This window comes from Capsicum annuum, unplaced genomic scaffold, assembly GCF_002878395.1.
Source record: "Capsicum annuum cultivar UCD-10X-F1 unplaced genomic scaffold, UCD10Xv1.1 ctg3002, whole genome shotgun sequence".
In the NCBI taxonomy this organism is placed as follows: domain Eukaryota; kingdom Viridiplantae; phylum Streptophyta; class Magnoliopsida; order Solanales; family Solanaceae; genus Capsicum; species Capsicum annuum.
The window spans coordinates 119837-144641 of record NW_025836553.1 but is presented as its reverse complement, the minus strand read 5'-3'; the positions used below and the strand labels follow the sequence as shown (position 1 = coordinate 144641).

At 32.3% G+C, this 24805-nt stretch overlaps 1 protein-coding gene and 1 pseudogene across 1 annotated transcript; both read right to left on the bottom strand.

Moving 5' to 3' along the window:
- Positions 1-8260: 8260 nt before the first annotated feature.
- Positions 8261-22595, bottom strand: LOC107847374 (annotated as a pseudogene).
- LOC124891074 (calpain-type cysteine protease DEK1-like) lies at positions 22182-23950 on the bottom strand. The gene is made up of 2 exons (XM_047402893.1): positions 23653-23950; positions 22182-23268 (listed from the first exon to the last, which is right to left on the bottom strand). Exon 2 carries the CDS (start codon positions 23157-23159, stop codon positions 22614-22616), a length of 546 nt encoding a protein of 181 aa, XP_047258849.1. The 5' UTR covers positions 23160-23268; positions 23653-23950; the 3' UTR covers positions 22182-22613.
- Positions 23951-24805: the final 855 nt, after the last annotated feature.

The window sequence follows — 24805 nt, the reverse complement described above, 5'->3', positions numbered from 1 at the left end:
TTTAAAAATATATTTATGGCTAAAGTAGTAGTCCATGTTCATTGTTTTTTTTAATCAATATATGTATATCAATTACAGAACTTTGCATATATTTTTTATTAAAATAATTATCAATATTAACGGATTTTTACCGTAATTTAATCTAATTAGTTTGATAACAATACAATTATTATTAATATTATATATTTGTTAACCATAAATTTTGTCCTAATTTTATAGCTTGATTATATTTAATTAATCTAAAATTACATAAAGGACTCAAATATGGAAACAATTGATATTAATTACCTTTATAATTTCAAAAATTTAATCCCATGAATTTCTCATATACTTATAGTTTGATTATATCAAATTGATATTAATTACCATTATAATTTTGGGAAGAATTTTTAAAAGGTAACAATTATTTTTTTCCTAATTGCTGATTTATTTCTCAAAAATTTCTTATAAATTTATAATTTGATTATAGTTAATTGATTATTTAATTATCTTTCTAATTTGCTAAAACTCAAATAAGTTAACCATTATTTTTTTCTCAATTACAGATTTTCTTAAATTTAATCCTTTATTGTTTTACTAAAATAATTCAAATTTAATTGTTTTGAGGCATTACATCTTTTTGTCTTTAAATCTTTTTTAATACATAAGAAATGCTAAAGTCATACAATAATTTCCTTTATTTTTATAATCCAAACTTACCATTTAAAAATCATTTCATTTTAATTAATAAGATCATAGTAGATTGCACAAAATCAATCAATTAATTATATGTATTTTTATTAAATAAATGATGTGCGAAATTATTGTAATAAAACTATATAATCAACTAATTAATTTCAATTAATTAGAATCAATTTTATGATCATAATATATAGACTCAAGTTCTTTAAATTTAATATTTTAAATTTTAAAATATATTTATGGCTAATGTAGAAGTCACTGTTCGTTGTTTTTGTAACCAATATATGTATATCAATTATGAAACTTTTCATATATTTTTTATTAAAATAATTGTCAATATTAACTGATTTCTAACTCAATTTAATCTAATTAATTTGATAACAATAAAATTATTATTAATATTATATATTTATTTACCATAAATCTATCCTAATTTTATAGCTTGATTGTAGTTAATTAATCTACAATTACATAAAGGGCTCAAATATGAAAACAATTGATATTAATTACATTTATAATTTCGGCAATTCAATCCCATAAATTTCTAATGTTTTTTTATAGATTGATATATTAAAATGATATCAATTACCTTTTTAATTTTGTGAAGAATTTTAAAAAGGTAACTATTATTTTTTTTCCTAATTACTGATTTATTTCTCAAAAAATTCTTATAAATTCATAATTTGATTATAGTCAATTTATTATTTAATTATCTTTATAATTTGCTAAAAGCTCAAATAGGGTAACAATTCTTTTTTCCTAAATTATGGATTTTCTTATATTCAATCTTTTATTGTTTTACTAAAATAGTTCAAATTTAATTGTTTTGAGGGATGACAACTTTTTGGCTCTAAATCTTTTTTAATAAATAAGAAATGCTAAAGGCATACAATAATCTCCTTTCTTTTTATAATCCAAACTTACCATTTATAAATTATTTCATTTGAATTAATAAGATCATAGTAGCTTGCACAAAATCAATTAAGTAGTTGTATATATTTTTATATAAAAAATGATGTATGACATAATTGTAATAAAATTACATAATCAACTAATTAATTTCAATTAATTAGAATCAATTTTATGATCATAATATATAGACTCAAATTCCATAAATTTAATGTTCTAAATCTTAAAATATATTTATGGCTAAAGTAGTAGTCAATGCTCGTTGTTATTTTACCAATATATGTATATCAATTACGAAACTTTGCATATATTTTTTATTAAAATAATTGTCAATATTAACTGATTTCTATCTCAATTTGATCTAATTAATTTTGTAACAATAAAATTATTATTAATATTATAAATTTATTTACCATAAATCTATCCTAATTTTATAGCTTGATTATATTTAATTAATCTACAATTACATAAAGGACTCAAATATGAAAACAATTGATATTAATTACTTTTATAATTTCAAAAATTTAATCCCATGAATTTCACATATTCTTATAGTTCGGTTATATCAAATTTATATTAATTACCTTTATAATTTTGGGAAGAATTTTAAAAAGATAACGATTATTTCTTTTCCTAATTACTGATTTATTTCTCAAAAATTTCTTCTCAATTTACAATTTGATTATTTAATTATCTTTACAATTTGCTAAAAACTCAAATAAGATGAAAATTATTTCTTTTCTTAATTATGGATTTTCTTATATTCAGTCTTTTATTGTTTCAGTAAAATAGTTCAAATTTAATTATTTTGAGAGATGACATTTTTTTGTCTATAAATCTTTTTTAATACATAAGAAATGCTAAAGTCATGCAATAATCACCTTTATTTTTATAATCTAAACCTATCATTTAAAAATTATTTCATTTGAATTAATAAAATCATAGTAGATTGCACAAAATCAATCAATTAATTATATGTATTTTTATTAAATAAATGATTTACGAAATTGTTGTAATAAAACTACACAATCAACTAATTAATTTCAATTAATTAGAATCAATTTTATGATCATAATATGTAGACTCAAGTTCCTTAAATTTAATGTTGTATATAAATTTTAAAATATATTTATTGCTAAAGTAGTAGTCAACGTTCGTTGTTTTTTTACCAATATATGCATATCAGTTACGAATCTTTACATATATTTTTTTTATTAAAGTATTTGTCAATATTAACTAATTTGTAGTTCAATTTAATCTAATTAATTTGGTAGCAATAAAATTATTATTAATATTATATATTTATTTACCATAAATCTGTCCTAATTTTGTAGCTTGATTATATTTAATTAATCTACAATTGTATAAAGGGCTCAAATACGTAAATAATTGATATTAATTACCTTTATAATTTTGGAAATTCAATCCCAAAAATTTCTTATGGTTTTATAGATTGATTACTCTAAATTGATAACAATTACCTTTTTAATTTTGGAAAGAATTTTAAAAAGGAAACAATTATTTATTTTCTTAATTACTAAATTATTTTTAAAATATTTCTTCTAAATTTATAATTTAATTATAGTGAATTGATTGTTATTATCTTTATAATTTGTTAAAAACTCAAATAAGGTAACAATTATTTTTTCCTAATTATGGATTTTTTTATATTCTTTCATTTATTTGTTTACAAAAATAGGTCAAACTTAATTATTTTGAGGGATGACACCTTTTTTTAATATTTTTTATTCAGAATGATTACAATATTTTCTATATAAATTGATCAGATACTATTTATTAATTGGTTATTCTCTTAAATAATTTTTTCTTGTAATATTTCTTTTTGTTAATTGTAATGAAATCATTCATATTTATTTTCTTATAATACTATTATTAAAAACATATGAAATGTAATTTATTAAATATGAAATGTGAAATAATATTAAATATTTAAATAATCAACAAAATAGCTTTTTGTTATGAAATGATTTTTTTTTGTATTAAAAATTCAAATAGGCAGTTCTCAATATGACACTTGTCTTAGTTTTAGTCTAGACTATCCTCCTTTATTATATAGATAGATAATTTCAACAAAATTAATTAGAGTATTTTCTTATAAAAATAATATAAAATATGGTATAGTAATAATATTTGCATTAATTATGCTTCTATTTTCTTACGCAGTATTTGATTCTACATATTAAAAATAACATTGAATCAATGGTGAAAGTAGAGGGACTTGTTTCTTTATTGGGTTTTTTCTTTTTGGGAAAGCTGAGATTTTCTTGACTACTAACCACCCTACAAAAAGCTGACACTTCTTGGTAGATTGGCTTTTTCTTCATACGGTACTAATTTATATACATTTTCTTTGATATTTGTTATATTGTTAGTTTTATTTTGTGTATCGTATTAGTTTATATGCATTTATCTTTTATGTTTGTTATATTATTATGATCCTAAGCGGAGAGTCTATCGGAAAAATCCTCTATACTTCACCTGAGTAGTGATATGATCTGCATACACTAACCTCCCCAGACCCCACTATGTGGGAATACACTGGGTGTTGTTGTTGTTGTTGTTGTTTCTTATACAGTATTTGATTCAATATATTAAAAATAACACGAATTATATAATTTTTCTTACATAATACCCCCACTTTAAGCATGTTAATGCATGCATTAGATTCATTGCATTACTAATGTTATAAATTTTGAGGTATTAGTAATACATACCTCAATACACAATAGAGTATATAACTAATTTTTGCATTAGTTATACATAAGATAAAAAGATATATATCAAATAAGGGACTATTAATACACATTAAATTAAAGGATGCATTAATATTTACGTAATACATTCCATGCTTTATCACAGATTTGATTATTATTCTTTGTCTTGAGCCGGGAGTCTATCGGAAATAGCCTTTCTACTTCTCCGGAGGTAGTGATATGGACTATGTACATCTTACCCTCTCCAGACCCCACTATGTGCAAATACACTGAATTTATTGTTGTTGTTGTTATTAATTTTTTAATACACTCTATCAAAAGGCTTCATGCTTCTCATTTAATTATACCTTTAGCTCCTCTTTAATTATGATAATTGCTCTCTGACTCCACCTTGATTTTTTAAAATATAAATAAATAGCAATGAATTTAATTTTGCTCATTACTCTACTAATTGTAGTAATGTTAGGTGAATTCATCAACTTAAAATTAGAGTACATTCACTCATGCTACATATTATAGCTATAGTTCCAAAAACGAATTATACGTTTGACATAATACATAAATGTGTTTTCAACTTGACATCATCAGCAAATATTTATATATTTTAATTCTGAGTGTTGCACAAATAAATACTTAGACTATCATATAAAGTTAAAATAAATATATATATGCGAGTCTTGTATCGCAATTTGTCATGCAAAATATGTGCATCTCATACAATTTGTCAAGTAATTAAAGCGTTTGTGTCTAGGGGAGTGCATCGGTCGGTTCGATTGGGTTTTATATATTATCATTAGATTTATCGGTTTTCGATTTTTAAATATGCTAAACCAATAACCAAACCAATAAAATACTTTTTTCGGTTTTTAGTCCTTAACGATTCGGTTTTCGGTTTAACCGATAAGAAAATACTCATAAAATAAAAATAGTAGTAACTAACATATAAAAATGAATCTTAGTTGCAACAAAAATCCTACATGAAGTATTTAAATTTACAAAAATCTTCAAGTTTGAACTAAATGTTGTTAGGAGATATTAAGAGTTTATATAATTGAAATAATAGGTTTGTTAATTTGTAGAAATAAAAGATAAATATATAATAAGTCATATATATTTTCTTATTGGGTTATCGGTTTACCCAATAACCCAATAAGAAAAAATCGAACCAAACCAATAACCCAATAGTTTTTTGTAACACCCCATACTTTCAGACTTGAACGTAAATTGTCATTTCTACTTGTACACATTCTAAAAACCATAAATTTATTTTGAATATAGTGTTTTAATCAACTATGTGGTGTATAAATCTAGTTGAGCATGAATTGAGATATAGAGGTCCCTTAACTCAAGGACGAGTTGAAAGCTTTTCCATCGATTGAGTTTTAGTAAGCGTTAAAACTTGGGTCAACTTCAATCGGTCATTACACTTTTTATATATTGAATTAGAGTACCTACTTATATCAAATGAAAGGACATCGAATTATCTTTCCAACGATACCAATTTTGCAAAAATCCAACACCCGAGGAAGAAGTTATGGCCTTGCAAAGTGGAGTGTGTCGTGCAGCATAAGGTGTGCGACGCACACCCTAACTTATTCCATAATGTGTGCGACGCACAACCTAATGTGTGTGATAAAGAGTGCACCACACACCCTATATTATGCAATAAGGTGTGCGCCGCATGCATTACTACTCAAGTGACTTAAACACTCCATTTTTGGGGCAAAATGGTCCTTTTCCCACCCTTATTTAGCCATAAACACGAAATTCAGTCCCCAAATACCCCAAAATAAACCTTCATTCATCAAAATTTCTTAAGAACTCTCCTTAGGGTTTCAAAATAAAATCCAAGCAACTCAAGATTCAACCGTGGGTTTTTGAAACTAATTGCATATTTGGAATCCCTAGAATGTAGGCTTCAAGAAACGCCTATCATCTTCGCATACAGAGGTACGTGGGGTTATCCTAAAATCTCATGGGCCTTTAAATTCATGTTTTACAATGAGGGTTTTGAAACTACGAATATAATCATGTTTTGAACGTTTCTATAATAGTGATTTGGTCTTTAGGCCTATTTCCGAAGTGATTTGACATATTATATATGTATATGCATTTGTTTCGAAAAGGTGTTAATTTGAGAGCATGAATTTTTTGGAATCCCTCTCTAGATGTGAATTTGTTTTAAATGTTCATATGATGTAAATTGTTTGAAGATATATTGAAAAGCATGACATGAAATGTTTTAAGAATTGATATGATTTTGACTTGAAAACGAGAGGGCTATTTGTGTTGAAACATGTTGAATACAATGGTTGAATGAGAAGAATGGTGTGATATTGATGGCTTGAAAGTCGGGTATGACAATACCCTACAGAATATGATATGTGATTGAATCAGATAAAATTTGAATGCATTGATTTTACATGAGATAGGTGGATGCCCGAAGAAGGTGTTTGAGTGTAAGGGCTCATTGCTAACAACTGCTAACACATCATCAACTTCCACACAGTCTTCAGACACCATCGCCACCACTGTCACCGGCGTCACCACCTCTACCACTACCATCCGCTACACTCGCTACAGTATCTATACTAATAACCATTCCACCATCATAGCTAACAACGTCTCCAACGACCACCAACACATCGTCAACCGTTATGCATATAGTTTTCCATCACCACGATCAACACCTCCAACTACTAACATTAACCAACTTCACATCACAACCACCACCACCACTACCAATCGCCAATATCATGACAGTTACTACAATGCCAACTATCTCTACTATCACAACTATCATCACCAACATGGCTAATCACTAACATCAATTAATTTATTTCAACCACCACCACCATTACAAACCATCTCTACTATCACTAACAAACATAAATGTTTCTTTTTTTAATCAAATAATAATTTAATTGGATTAAATTAAAAAAATTTCTAATATATAATTATATTATATTTAGAAATAAATAAATTTTGCACATTCAGATATTGAGAAACACCCAACCTTAATCATTTAGTTTTCAGATCTAGAGACAATATCTTAACCATTCAGATGTGCATTCAAAGTGATTCAAATGTCTGAATATTAATAAAAAAATGCAGTCTTAGCTGAAACAAATGGTGTGGTTATGCGATACTTTAAAGGAGTCCTCCAAAGTCAAAGAAACTACGTAAAAACATGGAAGTTTGATGATCACTTCTCAGAGTTGTTCTGCTCAAGAAACTATAACAATTAAGGTAATATAACCATTAATAGCATTCAACAGAGGAGAAGTCAATTACAATTATCCGTGAAGTAGCATTTAATGCAGCTTGGCTAGATTAAAAGAATCATCTATATCTATACTACATTAAGAGCATGGAACCCCTAACTTAAAAGTTTACGACAATACCATTCCTATCAGCCTAAATACCTACTATCTAGTAAAAAAAAGAGATGAAACTAATTGGCATAAAGAGAAACAACACAGATGTTTAATAGGAACAACCGGTCATTGTTCTTATCTCAACAAAATATGTGTTATTTAAAAAAAAAAAGCAAGCAGAGGGGTAACTCTCAAATCTCAATCTCATACTTTTAGCCTACCAAATATGTTTTATTCTTTAATGCACTACAACAACAACAAAAACAAACCCATTATATTCCCACTTAGTAATGCACTAACTTCCTTTTTTACCTAATGAATTGAACTTTTTAGTGAGGATCTAAATGATTTTCAGACTTTGTTTAACATCTGATTCATTAAGATGTATTAACAGGTTGAAACTTTTTTTTTAAAAAAAGCACTTAATGGGCTGATATCTTAACCATTCAGATTCAGACCTTCATTAAGTTAAAGCAAATGAAAAGGGATTGTAGTGTAAAGTCTATAAATATGGCTTAGTGTAACAAATGTAGTTGACACAATTCAATACTCCTATTAGCAACCTATTTCACCTGTTTCTCTAGCTTATCCATTACATCTGTAAATAAGTATTTTGCTATTGATCCTGAAGTATTTGATGAGACAGCTAGATATGCAGCAAAATCTTTAATCTGCAAGCACAAAATAAAGATGGAAATTATTGGATGAAAAATTCAAAAAGATGAAAAGGGAACTCATGAAGGTAATCACTCACTGAACACAAGAAATAAAAACTAACTTTGATGCAATAATCACGCCAGTTAGTTTTTTTATTAAGTAATCCTGCAGCAACATACTCTTCCATCAGTTTTCGGAACTCATCACAATTTTTACGTTCAGCTTTTCTCAATTCTTCCTATTTGAATTAATGGTGTATGCCCAGTGAGAAAGAGATAAATCAAAGTCTCCAAACATAAATTTAATTTTAACCCCCAAGTCTAACAAGAAATATACCATCCGCAGTTTCCTTTGCTCCCCCTCTTCGCTCTCTAAATCACGTATGTATTCCTAAAACAGAAAAGGTTGCAACATAACTTTAAAACTAAGGTGTACAAATGAGATTCTTGGAAAAAGTTATTTATGATGTATTAGAAAAGTGAATAGTACCTGGAAAATCTCCAACCGATTGATTTTCTAAAGGCGGGAGCATCTTTCATCAATTTCCAAGCAGTCCTGAACTTTCCGCCACTACCTACTGGCCTGAACAAAAGAAGTCAGCAACAATGAAACTATGGAAGTTCTATCTCCTGGAAATAGAAAAACATAATCTAGGAACTGATGCTAATTCCACTAGAATAAATACCTTAATAAAGTCACAGGATTTTAAAAATTCTAACTACTCCACTCTATTGCGCTTCTGCTCCTCCAATGCCTTCGCATGTTCCTAATAAAATCTAGTACAAAGTAAAAAAAATAAAATATCTCTATAAAGAAGACAATATTTACAAAGAGACTTTAACTACACTTGCATGAAAGTATTGAAAAACTTTTTCTATTTTATGATGGAGGGGGGAGAGGAAGAAGCATATCATAGTTTCAAGTTTCAAGAAAAATTACATGCAATACATGGAAGTCTGTTTAAATTGGAATTCAATGGTGAACAAATTTAAATGTTGTACCCATGAGAAGCCATTAAAAATGTAATCAAAGAACACAAGATTTTAAGTTGAATATCTACAACATTCCTTCTTTCTACTCTTTAAGCAAAACAAAAAAATGGAACAAACTAAAAGACATCCTACAAAGGAAAAGAATGGAATAACTGTTGTTAATCAAGTGGACCAACGCCTAACTCAACTTCGAAAACTAGGTCAGGTGGTGAAGATTGTCCAAGATCATATAAGGAAACTATAGCACATACACCTTACTAGTGTAGGATTTTTATACATTAATTGCACACCAAGACTAGACATTTGTAGCATTAGTTAACCTAGGTTGGATAACATCTAATAGTCTAATATCAAGATAGATCTGCCTCTAATACCATATTTAAGAAATTGGACCTTGTTTCTATCTCAAATGAAAGGCTAACTTAATTTATGAGGAGCCAAAGACCATATAAGGAAACTATAGTCCGCACACTTAGTTTTTAACATATAGAAGCTTACAACAAAGTTCTGCAAAAGGAGCTTCACCTTTTTCTCAAGTTCCTCCACATAATCTTCAAAAAGGTCCTCACGGTCTTTAGCTCGCTCAACAGCTTTAAAACGTTCATCATGTTTGAATATGGAGATTGCCTTACTAAATAATCAATAGCAAATAGTTAGTGGATCAAATGGAACTTACACAAGTAATGGATCAACTTCAAGGTACCAAAACACATACAAACAATGACCAAGATTAGAAAACAAGCAGCAGACAACTTTACATTACAAGTGAAAGACAAACCTCCATCTTGACGTAAGATTGAGAACAACGGACATTGTTTTGAAAAATACCACTTATTCTTTTGAACAAGTCAAATACCAATCTCTAACACATCATGAATATTATGGTAATATCTTTTTATTTTTGAAACTGGTAATTTGAATATCATGATATATCAAATAGAAGACACCCACAAAAGAAAATTTCACTTACTTCTAACATTATCCTGAAATCTTCCCGAGCTTTTTTCTATTTAACACGCCTCTCTTCAGCTTCCAGTTTTTTCTTTTGGCTCAGATACTGGACAGACACACAACTTCTAAATGATCACTATAGACCTTGGGTGTGTTTGGTATGAAGGAAAATTTTTCCTGGAAAACAAGTTGGTTTCTTACTTGTTTTCTTATGTTTGGTTGATGAAAGGAAAACATTTTTCAGAAAATGTTTTCTAGTGTTTGGTTGGTGAATAAAAAAATATTTTTCAGAAAATACATTTGAGAGTTGTATAAACATTTCAACTTAAGAGTGAGATTGAAAGAGAGTTTTGGAAAATGTTTTTTCTACTTTTTGAAGGGAATTCATTTTCCTTAAATTTAAGGAAAATAAGTTGATTTGGAAAACATTTTCCAAAATATTTAAGTCAACCAAACATGAAACAATTGGGTATCAAACACAATCTATCTTTTTGCAATACGGTATGCTGAAACATTGAAGCAGCAATTAACCCATTCCAATGCCGACTTGGAGAGATACCTCATTAAAAGCTTGCTTCCACTCACAAAGGGATTTTAGAGCACCATATCTCCGGTCATTAATTACTGCTCTCATGGCCTGACAAATACAATTCATGTCAAATGCTCTCCCTCAGTTGTTTGGTACGCACAAAATAGTCAAGTAATAAACCTGATCCCACATGCAATCAGACCCAATAGTTGCAGATTCCAAAAGAGTTTTGAATGCACTCTTTGCCTCTTAAATAAAATCAGATACTTAAAATAGAAATAAGAGATATTTTGAGAACGTACATTAAGCGAGACAAAAAGCAATAATCAACTTTACCGCTTTGCTCTCATAAACTAATGGTCCCAGCTTGACTGTTTTCTCATCTGATGGAGTAGCACCTCCGATTTCAGTTATTGCAGCATCTTTCTTGACATTCTGCATTTTAGGCACAACATCAAGCACAAATGACAAAAGCAAACCTCATTGGAATTTGGAGCATATTCTTCACCTGTTAGCAGTTGACTAACAACTGCACTACAAAATTGTTGGATCAACATCCAGCATAACAGCTACGAAAAGCTTTCTTGGTGTTTTAACCAGTAACCAGTAGTAATTAACTAATTGCATAAGTATTTCAGAAGGAGAAGGTACCTCTCTATTCTTTGAAGAAAATCCATCACCATACACTACTGCATCTTGAGTTGTAGTAGTCTCAGAACTACAGAAAAATTGAATTCCAAATAAGAAGCAACACAAACCTGAGGCAAAATTATAACGTATATATCTAAAAATATACACCGGTGGTGCGACAGAATTTCCCAAGGTTACTGCTATTCCAATTTTCTCTGAATTAGCAACAGATGGCGAAGTAGGTCCTGAAGAATTCTTCATTTTGACTATTTCAATCATCGGAGAAGAAACCTTACTAGATAAACTTGATGATTCTGAAGACACAATAGTTGGTAAGTTAGTAGCTGGTGACACAGTAATTGGGCTTGATTTAGCACCGTGTGCCGAGACTAATGAACCATCTGCACCCGGGGATGATATTTTAACAACAGAAATAGATCCAAAATTAGAAGCGTGTGAAATAGTGTCCTTTTCACGAGCCAACTGTGAATTTATAAATAATTAAACTTTATGAGAATAGAGTATCCAAGAAAATAGAATATTGCCCCTTCTTATCATGCTAGCAACTGTGAATGCATAAAGATTTTATCAGAACTAGAGCATCCAAGAAAACAGAATACTGTCCCTTCTTATCATGCTATTTAAAGCACAGAACAATCCCTTCTTATCATGCTATTTAAAGGACGGAACAAACCCATATTGGATTTAAATCTAACATCACCTTGACTTCATCAGGTCTTCTCCATTTGGACGTTCTAGTAACCTTGTTGTAGTAATACCTACAGAAAACAAACAAAGCAATTAGCATTATGCACAAGTAACACACAAAAGTACCCACTGTAGAAGAACAATTGGAAAGAGGCCAAGAAAATATATAAGTTACATACTTTCTTCCCTCAGGACTTGTAAATTCTCTCCAGTCAGTTGTTGTGTCTGCCCTCTGTCCCAATGAAAACAGCATGAAAGCAGGTCAAGTCAAAAAACAAAACATAAATAGTGCCCTGAGAGTAGAAATCAGTAACTTCCAGAAGTACAATATTGGATGGAAGTGTTAGAATATGAATGATATAATATCCTAAATGGAAAAGGACAAGAATGTACTGTGTAGAATATAAATACAAGCAGGGTGGAAACATTTCCAAGATGCGGCCGAGCTACAACTATATTTATACATAGGTCAAATTTTGTCATTTCTGAGTATTTTTTAATGAACACCCTTTCCACAAAAAAGAAGACTGAGTGTGACAGTAAGGGTGTTCAAATCCTGCACTGAGGTTCTAAGTTCCATACTCAACATAGCCCACCATAATTTTTTTTCCATTTTGACACGTTTGAAACTCATAAACTACAGTTATGCTTTTTTCGATGAATCAATTTCTGAACATGTGGTTTTTGTCCCAATTAGCTCTTACAAAAGAGCTAGTAACTAGAATGCCATGTATAAGAATTTTGTTAAAATAAACTTAAAGGTAAATTTATAAAGTGGTTGTTATACTAGCTATATTGCATGGGGCAGAGTGTTTGGTTGGTCAAGAGCTCGTATGTTCGAAAGATAGACGTAGCAGAAATAAGGATGTTAAGATTGGTGTGGGGGCATACTAGGAGAGATAGAATAAGGAACAAAGATATACGAGAAAAATGGTAGTTCTCTCTGTGGTGGACAATTGACAAGAAGATAGAGAGTTGGGGATAAAGAACCTAAAGATTCAAAGTAAGGCTCTCGTGATGAAATGGTTGTGGAAATATGCAAACAATAACCAACTGCTATGGAGGAAAGTGATTGGGGATAAATATCTGAAGAAGATAGATAGATAACTAAAGAAGTGACCACACTATATGAGGTTAGCCTCTAGAGATCTATCAGACACTAGTGGAATGAAGTTAAAAGAAACTCAGAGGTTAAAGTGATGGATGGAAACAAGACTAGGTTCTGGAAGGATAACTGACATGAGAATGGGAATATAGAAGTGATTTTTCTAGATATCTACAACTTGGTATTGTTTCAATAGAGGACTATAGCAGAATTATGGACAACACATGGATGGAACTTCAATTTCAGAAGGCAACTTAATGACCGGGAGGTAATGAGAGTAGTTGAATTTTTTAATACCGTGGACTTATTCAATAGACTGCAACAGTGAAGGACGTGTTATGGTGGATGGGAAATGAAAAAGGAATGTTTGGTTTTAAAAAAGCCTACAAGATGCTGAACCAAATAAATCACCTGGATCCAAGATGGCCATGGAAGCAAATATGGAAAAGTAGGATACCTCTCACAGTGTTGTGCTTTGTATTTGTCTGGTTACTGACCAAGAAAGTAGTTCTTACATAAGATAATGTCATGAAGAAAGGGAAAACCTTGTGCTCCAGATGTTTCCTCTATTGAGAAACTTTAGAGATGGTTAACCATGTATTTTTACATTGTAAGTACACCCAACAACTTTGGAGAATCGTCTTAAGACTAAAAGGCATTTCCAGGACAATGCCTAGGAAAGTATCTGAGACTTTAATGTGCTGGGAGAAGCAGGTGTAAATGCGAAGGACAGGGGTAGATGGTGAATTATCCCTGGTGCTATATGGTGGGCTATATGGAAAGAAAGGAATTCTAGATATTTTGAGAGCATAGAGAATAGTGTGCAGAAGGTTAAACTCAACTGCATTTTCCTTTTGTGTTTTTGGTGTAATCAACTATACTCTAATGATACTGCCTCGATAATTGATGTTCTAGACTAAATTTAGATATAGAACAGTCGATTTAGGAGTACTCTTGTACATAAAGGTTTCAGTACAACCCATGTACTGTGTGATATAATACAAAGTTACCAAGTTTGAAAAAAAAAATAATTTTTCAAGTACTAAAAGTTTATAAATTAAAAAATAAAGCAATTAAATTTGAGTTCAAATTAGGTGGGTTGGGTTATGACCCGCATATTAGAGAATTTCAACCCAACCTATTTCAGCCCAAGTAGCTTTAGGACGGGTTAATAACTCGCCCATTTATTAACTTAGACCTCTTTGATCCGTCCAAATCCAGCCAACCCTGCCCATTTGACACCTTTAGTTTAATAGAAGAAAAGTGGACCATTCCAGAACACGTACCAGATCTATTGAGTTGAAGTAAAGTGGACTATCAAAGGATACACAACAATCTGTTGAGCTGTTGGATTAGAGAGGATTAGCAAGAGTTAGAAGAAATGGGGGAGAACAATCCTTCCTTGTATTTGGTGGACTGTATGGAGCGAGAAAAGTTGAAGGTATTTTGAAGATAAATATAATTCCATTCAGAAAGTTAAATGGAATAGCATTGTAGATTTTTGTTTTTTGTTTAAGGGACAATGTGTACGGGATGCATAACAGGTAGTAGATCTCTTCGAATCCTCGCATTATTTTCATTATTTTTTATTTCATTTGGACTGATAGCATAACCTTAACGTTGATGAATACAAAATAATATCTCCGGAAAATAACTATTTATCTCAAAAAGAAAAGAATAAAAATGTTCAAACTTCCTTACAGCTCTAGTTCTTGGTCCCTTAATACTTGTCCCTCACAACCAGCCAAACTTTCTTTGATAACCGCCATGTTTGGGCCAGGTTGCACCTTCACTAGTTACACCAGGTACTGCTACCTCCCACCAGCACAGATACAGGGTAAGTCTATCCATCAAGGCTTGGACAGGCGGTAAGAAATCACCTAGTGTTTTTATCTTTGTTGGAAATTAAACCTGAGACCTCATGGTTCTCAATCTACTTCATTGACCACTAGGTCACACTCTTAGGTGCAAGTGTGCGACCAGCCAAACTATTATTCTAATAAACCATAATGAGAAGTGTGAACCACAATATTATATCAAGTTTCCTCTCTCCATATCGCCATAGAGTTACAATAACATTACATTAATCAGAAAGTAAATAAAATTGTTTAAAATAGACCAAATATAATCCTGTCGTGTATGCTTAAACACATTTTTTAGAACAATAGTGTTAAATATAAAATCTTTTAGAACTATATTGGAAATAAAAGGTCAATGCAAATCCCAAATGAAGCCTACATAGTATAGTAAGATCGAGGAAGTCTGCTCGCTAAACAAACTTTCAACAGAAATCACAGATACTTAGGAAAGAAAAAGTGATTCTACGAAGCTTCATAGAAAAAGAATTGTCTACTTCTTTTTTCATTGATAAGCACAGGAAACTAGATAAAACTACCCATAAAAATCTCGATGACACGAGACCTCACCTCAATTTCTATCATTAGCTCTCGAGGTTTCTCCCAGGTAGAGATTCTTGTCCTTCTATTATAATAGTATCTAAAAATCAATTCAAGAATTGTAAGAATGTTATTAATTGGTTGGAGTAATAAATCCATAGGAAATATGACAACATTAACAACCATAATTGGCCTACTGATCATCAAAAGATGCTAAAAATAGCAATACCTACTAGCATTTAGCCACATGTAAAATATGTATGATAATAGAGAAATATGGTCAAAATGAAGTTATCGGTAGAGGTGTATCAAGTTCTGCTGATCAACAGTCAGGTAGAATTTGGTAGCAGTGAACAGAAGCCCATATGATAACTTTGACAAAGAGGACTGAAACAAAGTGGCCTATTATCTCCAGTGCTAATGGAAGCAGAATGATGTACAAAGCACTAGATGTGGATACTTGAGGGATTTCTTGGCAGTAATGGGGGCCAACATATCCACCACTTGTTCATAGACAAGACATTAAGTGTTTGTGATGCAGACATTAACCTATTCATATGAGTGACCTATGTGAATATAATCCAAAAGCAAGAATTCCGGAAAGACAAATCGACATGCTTTTTTTTTCTGTCTGGAGAACACAAAGTGGTAAAAAGATTGGATCTGAATAAAAATGATATTTTTGCAGAGCTCCTTTTCTTGAATACTGCGGTTTTACACCTTTTTTGTTCACTGAATCTTAATTTGCTTACAAAAAACTATCATAGAATTTAAATGTTGACTGTCTCAGTCAACACACACCCATTAATCCATTAACTTAAGCATGCTATTTGTTGATAATATTTATGCAAAATGGGTATAATAAAACACATTGAATTCTCATCGAAACAACCAAGGGAGCTGTTAATTCTCCAGTCTTGGGCATAGTTATCGTAGAATTCACATTATGATTACTTATTGGCATCCAGGGTTGTACCTCTGATGGAAACCTATAATCAGTTATCTGTGTTTGATACTGGGAGTCAGAAGAATCTGCATATACCTGTTGTTAAAAGACGATAACAAAATGTATTTCATCAATATAGGAATGGAATATCAGAAACTGATTGACAATAACCACAAAAGATCTTCCCAAGGCCTTACATTATATGAAGAAAAAAGGGGTAAATTTGGGCCACCATAACCAGGCATATGGTTATTTGACATCGGAAGAATTTGCTAAAAATCATGGGGAATAGGTGGTCCCTGAGGCATACTATGCATTCCTACTACAGGTCTACCAGTAATCTGTTGCATAGGTTGAGGAAATTGGATTTGAGAAGGTTGAGACATCACAACATTTGCATGTCCAAGTGGCAAAAATTGTTGAGATGACCCGAAACCATAAGGTTGTGCCTGCTGGGCTGGAAGCATAGGCTGGAACTGCTTAAAATGTGGGGAAAATAGTTATCATTATATCTCTACATTCAATAGTCATTTATCCCTCCCACAAGCCTTCACAACTTTACTTGTAGTGACATGGATGGAATAGCACCAGGAGCAGGACCAGCCAGAGGAGGTATAGGAGGCTTCTCAACCAATATCCTTGCAAGGAAGAACAGATGAAATCAGAATATAGCTACTTTTGAATCATATTTTGTAAATTTTCCAATCAATGTTGAAAGCTTGTATCCCTGCGCAACTCCCTAAATTAATTTAAAGGACAAGGCAAGAATTTTGAAGCCAAACAACATAGTAACATAAATCCCTTTTCTTCATCTAATAAACAGAAAGCTTGAAACGAGAACAAAGAGAGATAGGAAATAGATGACCTATCATAGTATTAGACGAGAATAGACAAAATGATATGTATGTTTACCTTATGGCTTGGGTTCAACAACTACTGATGGCCTAAGTATCTTTTCTTCGGGTGTAAAGAGGCATGTCTGTTAATGCAAAACTATGATCATGGAACTGAAACGTGAGGTATGAGTAGGTATTAGGATAACCGAAAAATACTTAGACCGGAATGGGTTGAGCCTCACTCTTCCCTTCTGATGTTATATGTCATGTGACATCACTATTAATCTGAAAGCCTGACTTGGTTATTCGCTCTATCATCTCCCTCTTAGCTTCAAGCCATCAAATTAAGTTTAGGAGATCCCTTACTAGACTCTAAACTGAAGTACACTCACTGCACTGTGGGGTCTGGAAAACTACTATACACGCATATCATGGCACTTAACCCGAATGACTACACCTGAAAGTGGAAAACCCACTGTTAATACTACCTTCTCAGATACATTTTATCATTCTATAGACCCAGTAGTCATCGTATAATACTTTCATACTTTCATCGTATAATACTTTCATACTTACTAACTTTGGGTCTTCATGGGTATCCCCACAATCGGAGTGCACACCCTCTAGTGCTTTAACTCTTAATTCTATTAGTTCAACCTTCAAAAACTCAAACTTAGAATCTAGCACTCAACATGGATATCACCAAGCCTTCAATGAATCATACTACTTCCGACATAGCCTACCAATATCGCGACTCCAAACTTACATCTCTTTACTATGAGAATCAAGATCATATAAAAAGGCTCAACACGATCAATCAAAACTCCTTAACTTGGCTATTTAGAACACCATATACCATCTAACTAGTCTTTCTCCACCTCGCAACTCAACGGTACCACTCATCACACAAAACGTGTAATAGTCTTAGAAAATACTGCAACCTTAGATCACCTTGGGCATACTTCTATATTATATATGCAACATCATACTTCACTACGAATCAAATAAACTTAAGCTCTTGCATATATCGTTCAAGCCTATTAGATTACTTCCATAAAACTAGTATCATTAACCAAGAAATCATCACATCCACCTTCATGGACATCAATTGTTCAAAACTTAATGTCTAGTGCTAGACATGATTTTACAACCCAACCTTATGCATGATTCTCACTTGGATACCATGAAATAGACATCAAGAAACACTAGTACACTAGAACTTCCAAACAACAAATAATTGATCTTGACCTTACGATCTTCCTTATCATAACTCATTAGCCTTAATATTTTAACACATCAAGCCTACTAATTTTTTCCCACAAATCATACATCATTAATCTCATGCCATTTATTTTACCACCACATTCTACATTAAATTCAAGCATATAGTCATGTACCAATCATCTATCACTACTGAAAAATGCAACATAATATGCTAGTCCATAAAATTTGGGACATACTATACAAGCACCTCAAAAATTACTACATACCTTCTCACAAATAGTACTAGTTTACAATTACCAGCGAAAAGAAGGTCAAGGGGTAAAGTTACATAATAGACATGATCAACCTTAATCTTATATTATAACCTCACACGGCTTCACTAGACTTTGATTTTGTATTTTGAACAAGAAAATGAGATGAATGACAAGTCAACTATGCTAGTGAATTGAAAGAGCCCCACACGGGCTTCACTAGACTTTATTATTTTAAACAACACCTTGATGACAAGATTACATGAGATAGAAATTTAATACTCAATATCCAATGAACTAAGAATACACATCTTACTCTGTATAAATAAAATCAGAATCAAACACTTCCTTCAAGGACTATTATACCATCCACACATGCTACTAGTTACCATATTAGTCTATCACCATAAGGGGGTAAATCATTCTCAAACATCAGTTATTCAACTAAAATATTCATTTACACAAAAGTCACCCTTGCTCTGACTTCTAATTTTGTGACTTCACATCACTAACTTCTTGGTCTAATTTCACTACCAATAGGTCATAAAAACAACACTTTAACGCATACTACTATTCGGGTGGAAATACAGTTCCAAAATTCTACTACACATCATCCCCCCCTTATGCAAGACATTTGTAACATAAATTTGAAGGGGACTAAATGCAATTAATACCTCAAGCTGAAAAGCACGATTCCATTAGGATCAGTGTTTACATCGTAATCAATACACATTAAAGCACTAACAGACTCTTCTCAAGTGCTTGCATAAATTCTAACTCTTATATGGTTCAATCAGAAAGGACCATACCATTTAGATTCTAAACTTCTGCACTTGAATCACCTCAATAATGAGACATATTTGAGGACGTTAGAGTAAGGAAAGAATTCGGGATGACTTTTTTTTTACTTTCGTATGGGCGACACCATAGCACGAATTAGAGTATGAAAAAGGAACATTCTTACTCTATCGCATGAACTAGAACATGAAGAAAGAGAGACATTCCTAAATGCCTGGTAGCCTCCTGCTTATAAGTGTGGCGCGCTACACACCCATAAACAAGACTCTACCCGATGCAATTTCATAGACACCCTGGGACCGTGAACGATGCTTTGATACCAAGTTTGTCATAACTTGAACCGGGGCCCTAGCCATGACGAGCATTCCAAACCATGAAAACCTGAAACACCTCTATCTATCTGGTAATCATGGACATAATTCATATGATAATAAGATATGCGGAAGATACACAATATTATGAAAAACATGGTCATAAATCAAATAAAATCAACAAAGGGGAAATAATGTCCCACAACATATATCGACATCTGAACAACCGTCTATGAAATCTCTAATACATGACTGAAACAAATTATTGTTTGAAAAATAGGACAAGGCCCCCAGTAGTCCCAAAACTATTAAATGATAAATGAACTGACAGACATCAGGCCTTCCGAAATATAGAAGGCTCACCACTTGATTCTGCAAATCTGTCGGAAGAGATCTACTGGTTATCTGAACCCCTAAACTATGCCTCCAAACCTGGGAGAGAAGGGGGCCAATATAAAAGTAATAGTACGCAGAGAAACCAAAAATAAAATATAATATTTTTTTTCCAAATATAGGTGAGAACCATTATAAAGCAGTTCCATATCAAATCATTTGAAAACACATGGACATAATGTAATAGTTTTCAACAACAATGTAATGCAGCTGAGCTAGGTGGAATACTCTACATATAATATTTTCACCAATTGTTAAATCTCAATTGCCGCCAAAATTAGAGTATAAGTGAGGAGAAGACAGACAAGATCACATAGCAGGGTGTCTCAACCCAATAAAGTATAGTAGTGCCCAAGATTACTTATCCTGGGCTCCTAACCATAGTCCCAATTTGGGAATGACATAAAGTCGAGTACACAAGATCACTTAGCCTGGTACCAAATCCCTATGTCAGCAAACACGGTTTCCAGCGATGAGCCCTTACACTCAAACACCTTCTTCGGGCATCCACCTATCTCATGTAAAATCAATGCATCAAACTCCATTTAATTCAATCACATATCTTATTCTATAGGGTATCGTCACACCCTACTTGCAAGGCATCAATATCACATCATTCTTTCATGCAACCATTATATTCATCATATTTCAACATAACAACCCTCTCATTGCAATTCAAAACCATGACCATTTTCAAAATATTTCATGTCACTCTTGTCAAGATGATTTCAAACATTTCACATAATATGAGAATTTAAAACGAGATCATATAAAAAGAGGGATTTCATATAATTCATGCTCTCAAATTAAAATCTTTTCAGAATACATGCATATACATATATCTTAAATCAAACCACTTTGAGAATAAGCCTAAAGACCAAATCAATATCATAAAAAGTTTAAAACGGGATTATATTCATAATTTCAAAACCCCCATTTTTAAAACATGAATTTTTAAGCCCATGAGATTTTTGAGATAAACCCACGTACCTCTATATGCGAAGATGATAGGTTCTTCTTGAAGCCTACGTTCTAGGAGTTCCAAATACGCAATTAGTTTCAGAAACCCACAATTGAATCTTGAGTTGCTTGGGTCTTTATTTTGAAACCCTAAGGAGAGTTTTTGAGCAATTTTAATGAATGAAGGTGTATTTTAAGGTATTTTGGGAACTGAATTTCGTGTTTATGGCTAAATAAGGGTGGGAAATAGACCATTTTTCCCCAAAAATGGAGTGTTTAAGTCACTTGAATAATAATATATGCGGCGCAAACCTTATCAAATAATATAGGTTATGCGGCGCACTCTTTATCGCACACATTAGGTTGTACGTCTCACACCTTATGGCATAATTTAGGGTGTGCGTCGCACACCTTATGCTGCACAACACACTCTACTTTGCAAATCCATAACTTCTTCCTCTGGTGTTTGAATTTTTTGAAATTGGTATCGTTGGAAAGATAATTCGAATACCTTTCATTTGATATATAGTAGGCACTGTAATTCAATACATACAAAGAGTAAGAGTCAATTGAAGTTGACCTAAGTTTCAACTCTTACTAAAATTCGAATGATAGGAAAACTTTCAACTTGTCCTTGAGCTTGGGGACCTATATGATCTCAATTCATGCTCAACTAGGTTTCCACACTACATAATTTATTAACACATTAAACTTGCATTGGATTTATGGCTTTTAGAACCTTTACGTGAAGAAAATGATGATTTTCTTTCTCGTCCAAAATGCGGGGTGTTACAAAATTTTGTTAGAAAATGGAAAATACAACCATATGGAGTACATTTTAGCTGCACCGTACTCCAAATACACTAAACTGAACTTTAAAAGTACTAATACATTTCTTACCTGTTGGTGTTTAGCATTCAAAAGTTTTATTGTCTTTGGTCGGAAGATAGCCACAACGACAGTTTCAAGAATGAAGATTAAACTGAAAAGAAGCCATGCTCGCTCTGGAGTTCCTGCTACATAATACAACATTACTCTACAACGTTGAAGCCACTTTCCTAATCCTTGGAGTCTAAGTTCTTCCGAGAATGAAATATGATTAGGTAACACATCCTCAACATCATTTGAATTAGTGACAGGAGGGTTACTATCGCGATGTTCTCGATCAGCGTACAAACTACTTCTCTGCAACAAGGCTAGAATCATTGGGTCCAATACATTCTCCTATAGCATCACTGCAAAATTAGGATCAAGCCCTTTATCTTGCAATAAATTAGCTAATTCACGATCAGTGTGTCTTTCTTTCCTCTTTAACATAGATGTAATCCTGGGATCAAACAACTTTTCTTGAAATGCAAGTGCCAAATTCAAGTCCAGTATCTGTTGGTTTGTAGAGGTGGATGTACTAGAATCACTGCCTTGGCTTTTAAGGCCACTGCTAGAACAAACAACCAATGAACTATTATGCTCTAAATTTTTGTCAACATATGATGATCCTACTTCAGGCTCTTGAACAACTGAACGACAGGAACTACTATGTAGAGCTAGACTTGGTCTTCCACTATCTATGCTCTTATCACTATTAATCCCCTCAATGTTATTCCAGGTACTGCCATCACCAGTGCAAGGCACAGTTTCATTACCAAAATGACCAGCATCAGCACTACTACTGCATTTGACACTTGAGCCACACCCCTCAGAAGAGCTTGCGGAGCTATTTTGGTCTTTTTTGCAGAAACCTTCTCTAAGGCGGATAACTGTGGTCTGCATGGCATCTCGTCTAGCTGCTAATGGGTCTGTAACTGATAAATGCCGTGAAACAGCAGCACCCAACAGCACAGATGCTACAACTGCATAACTGATACAATGTCCAAAGTACCTGAAATAAAATTGTTGCAGTTAAACATTAGAAGATTTTTTTTTATAACAAAAGATTAGAAGTTTATATTCAACAAATAATATTAAAAGGGATGCATATGCCACAAGTATTAGAAGACTTGATTATGGAAGAAAATGAATTAGCATGGGTTAACAACAAACTAATAATGAACTCCAAAACAGATCAAGAACACCCGAGATGTACCGACAACAAAAAGTATGATGAATCAACTTTTTAGAGGCTTAAAACCATACGAGCAAGCTCCCAAGTTCCAATCTGATTGAATGAAATGTTAGTGAATTCATTACTTACCACAAAGAAATAAGAAATTATTTCACAATATGAGTCAGAAAAGGAGACAAATATATGTAGGAAATGAACTACCAAGGATTATCAGGGCAGCTGATGTTGTAGCCCCAAGCCAGTTTGATTCCTTTGCTGTCAGATCATACAGGATAGAATACACAAGAAGTACTACAAGTGAACCAACATATAGAAGTCCAAGATGCAGAGCCCTGCAGAGCCCAAGTTCAAAGTGAAGAAGAGTAAATTATAGACTTCAGATAAAATGTTGAAAAGATAGTGCAGAAAATATGATGAGCAGTATAAATGAGAACCCACTGAACACATAATATAACAAGGTGACTTTCTAATCTAAAGCAGCATTTAAATTAATTTGCTTAGCAGTAGGATTTTAAGATCTACTATTTTTACTAGACTACTGGAGAGTGTGTTTTGTTTTCTTAGAGTTAGTATTCCATTTATTCAAATAGATTTGAGTTACACCCATTGTTTAGCATTCTTTGGCTCTTAATTTTAAAAGTCTGTTAGTTGAGAACATTTTGGCCTATCTTCCTATCTTTGTTCAAATCCCTAGCCAACAAGAATGATGTCCCCCTTCATAAAGTATACATCTTACTCTGTCTTTCTATTGCCTATAAACATTCTAGCACATCAATGATGTCTTCTGTTAGAGCTAATCATCGTGTTTACACCAAAAATAAAGAAGTGCTAAACTATTTATGTTGATCTTCTGGACATCCTCAAAACGACCCTTGTTTCTTTCTGTCCAAACTATCCACCATATATATGTTGAACAATTTTCTATCTCTCCTTCTTTATTACATTTACATCCCCATTCTAGCTGCTTAGTACTTTTTTAATGCTCCCAAGTTCTACCCACCTGATCCCCTTCAGGTTGAAAACATTCTCTACAGCTGCTCTATCTGTTTCCAATGTAATGAAAGATGGTTGACTGTGTAAAGAAAGGATCTTGGGCCTAACTCAACCCTAAAAGCTAGCACATGAGGGGAGGATTTATCAAGTCCATATAAGAAGACTGACAGTTCACTCCCCAACAATATAGGACTTTCACCCACTCTAATACCACCTTCACGCCCAGGCCTAACAAGAGCGTGGTCCGGGAGCTTAAACGTGGATGGACCTGCTATTTGAGAAGGAATATCAACTTCTATTTTTATACAAGAGAGACTAGATGAGCTGTTGTTACTAAATTCATTGGGTCTATCAGCACGTA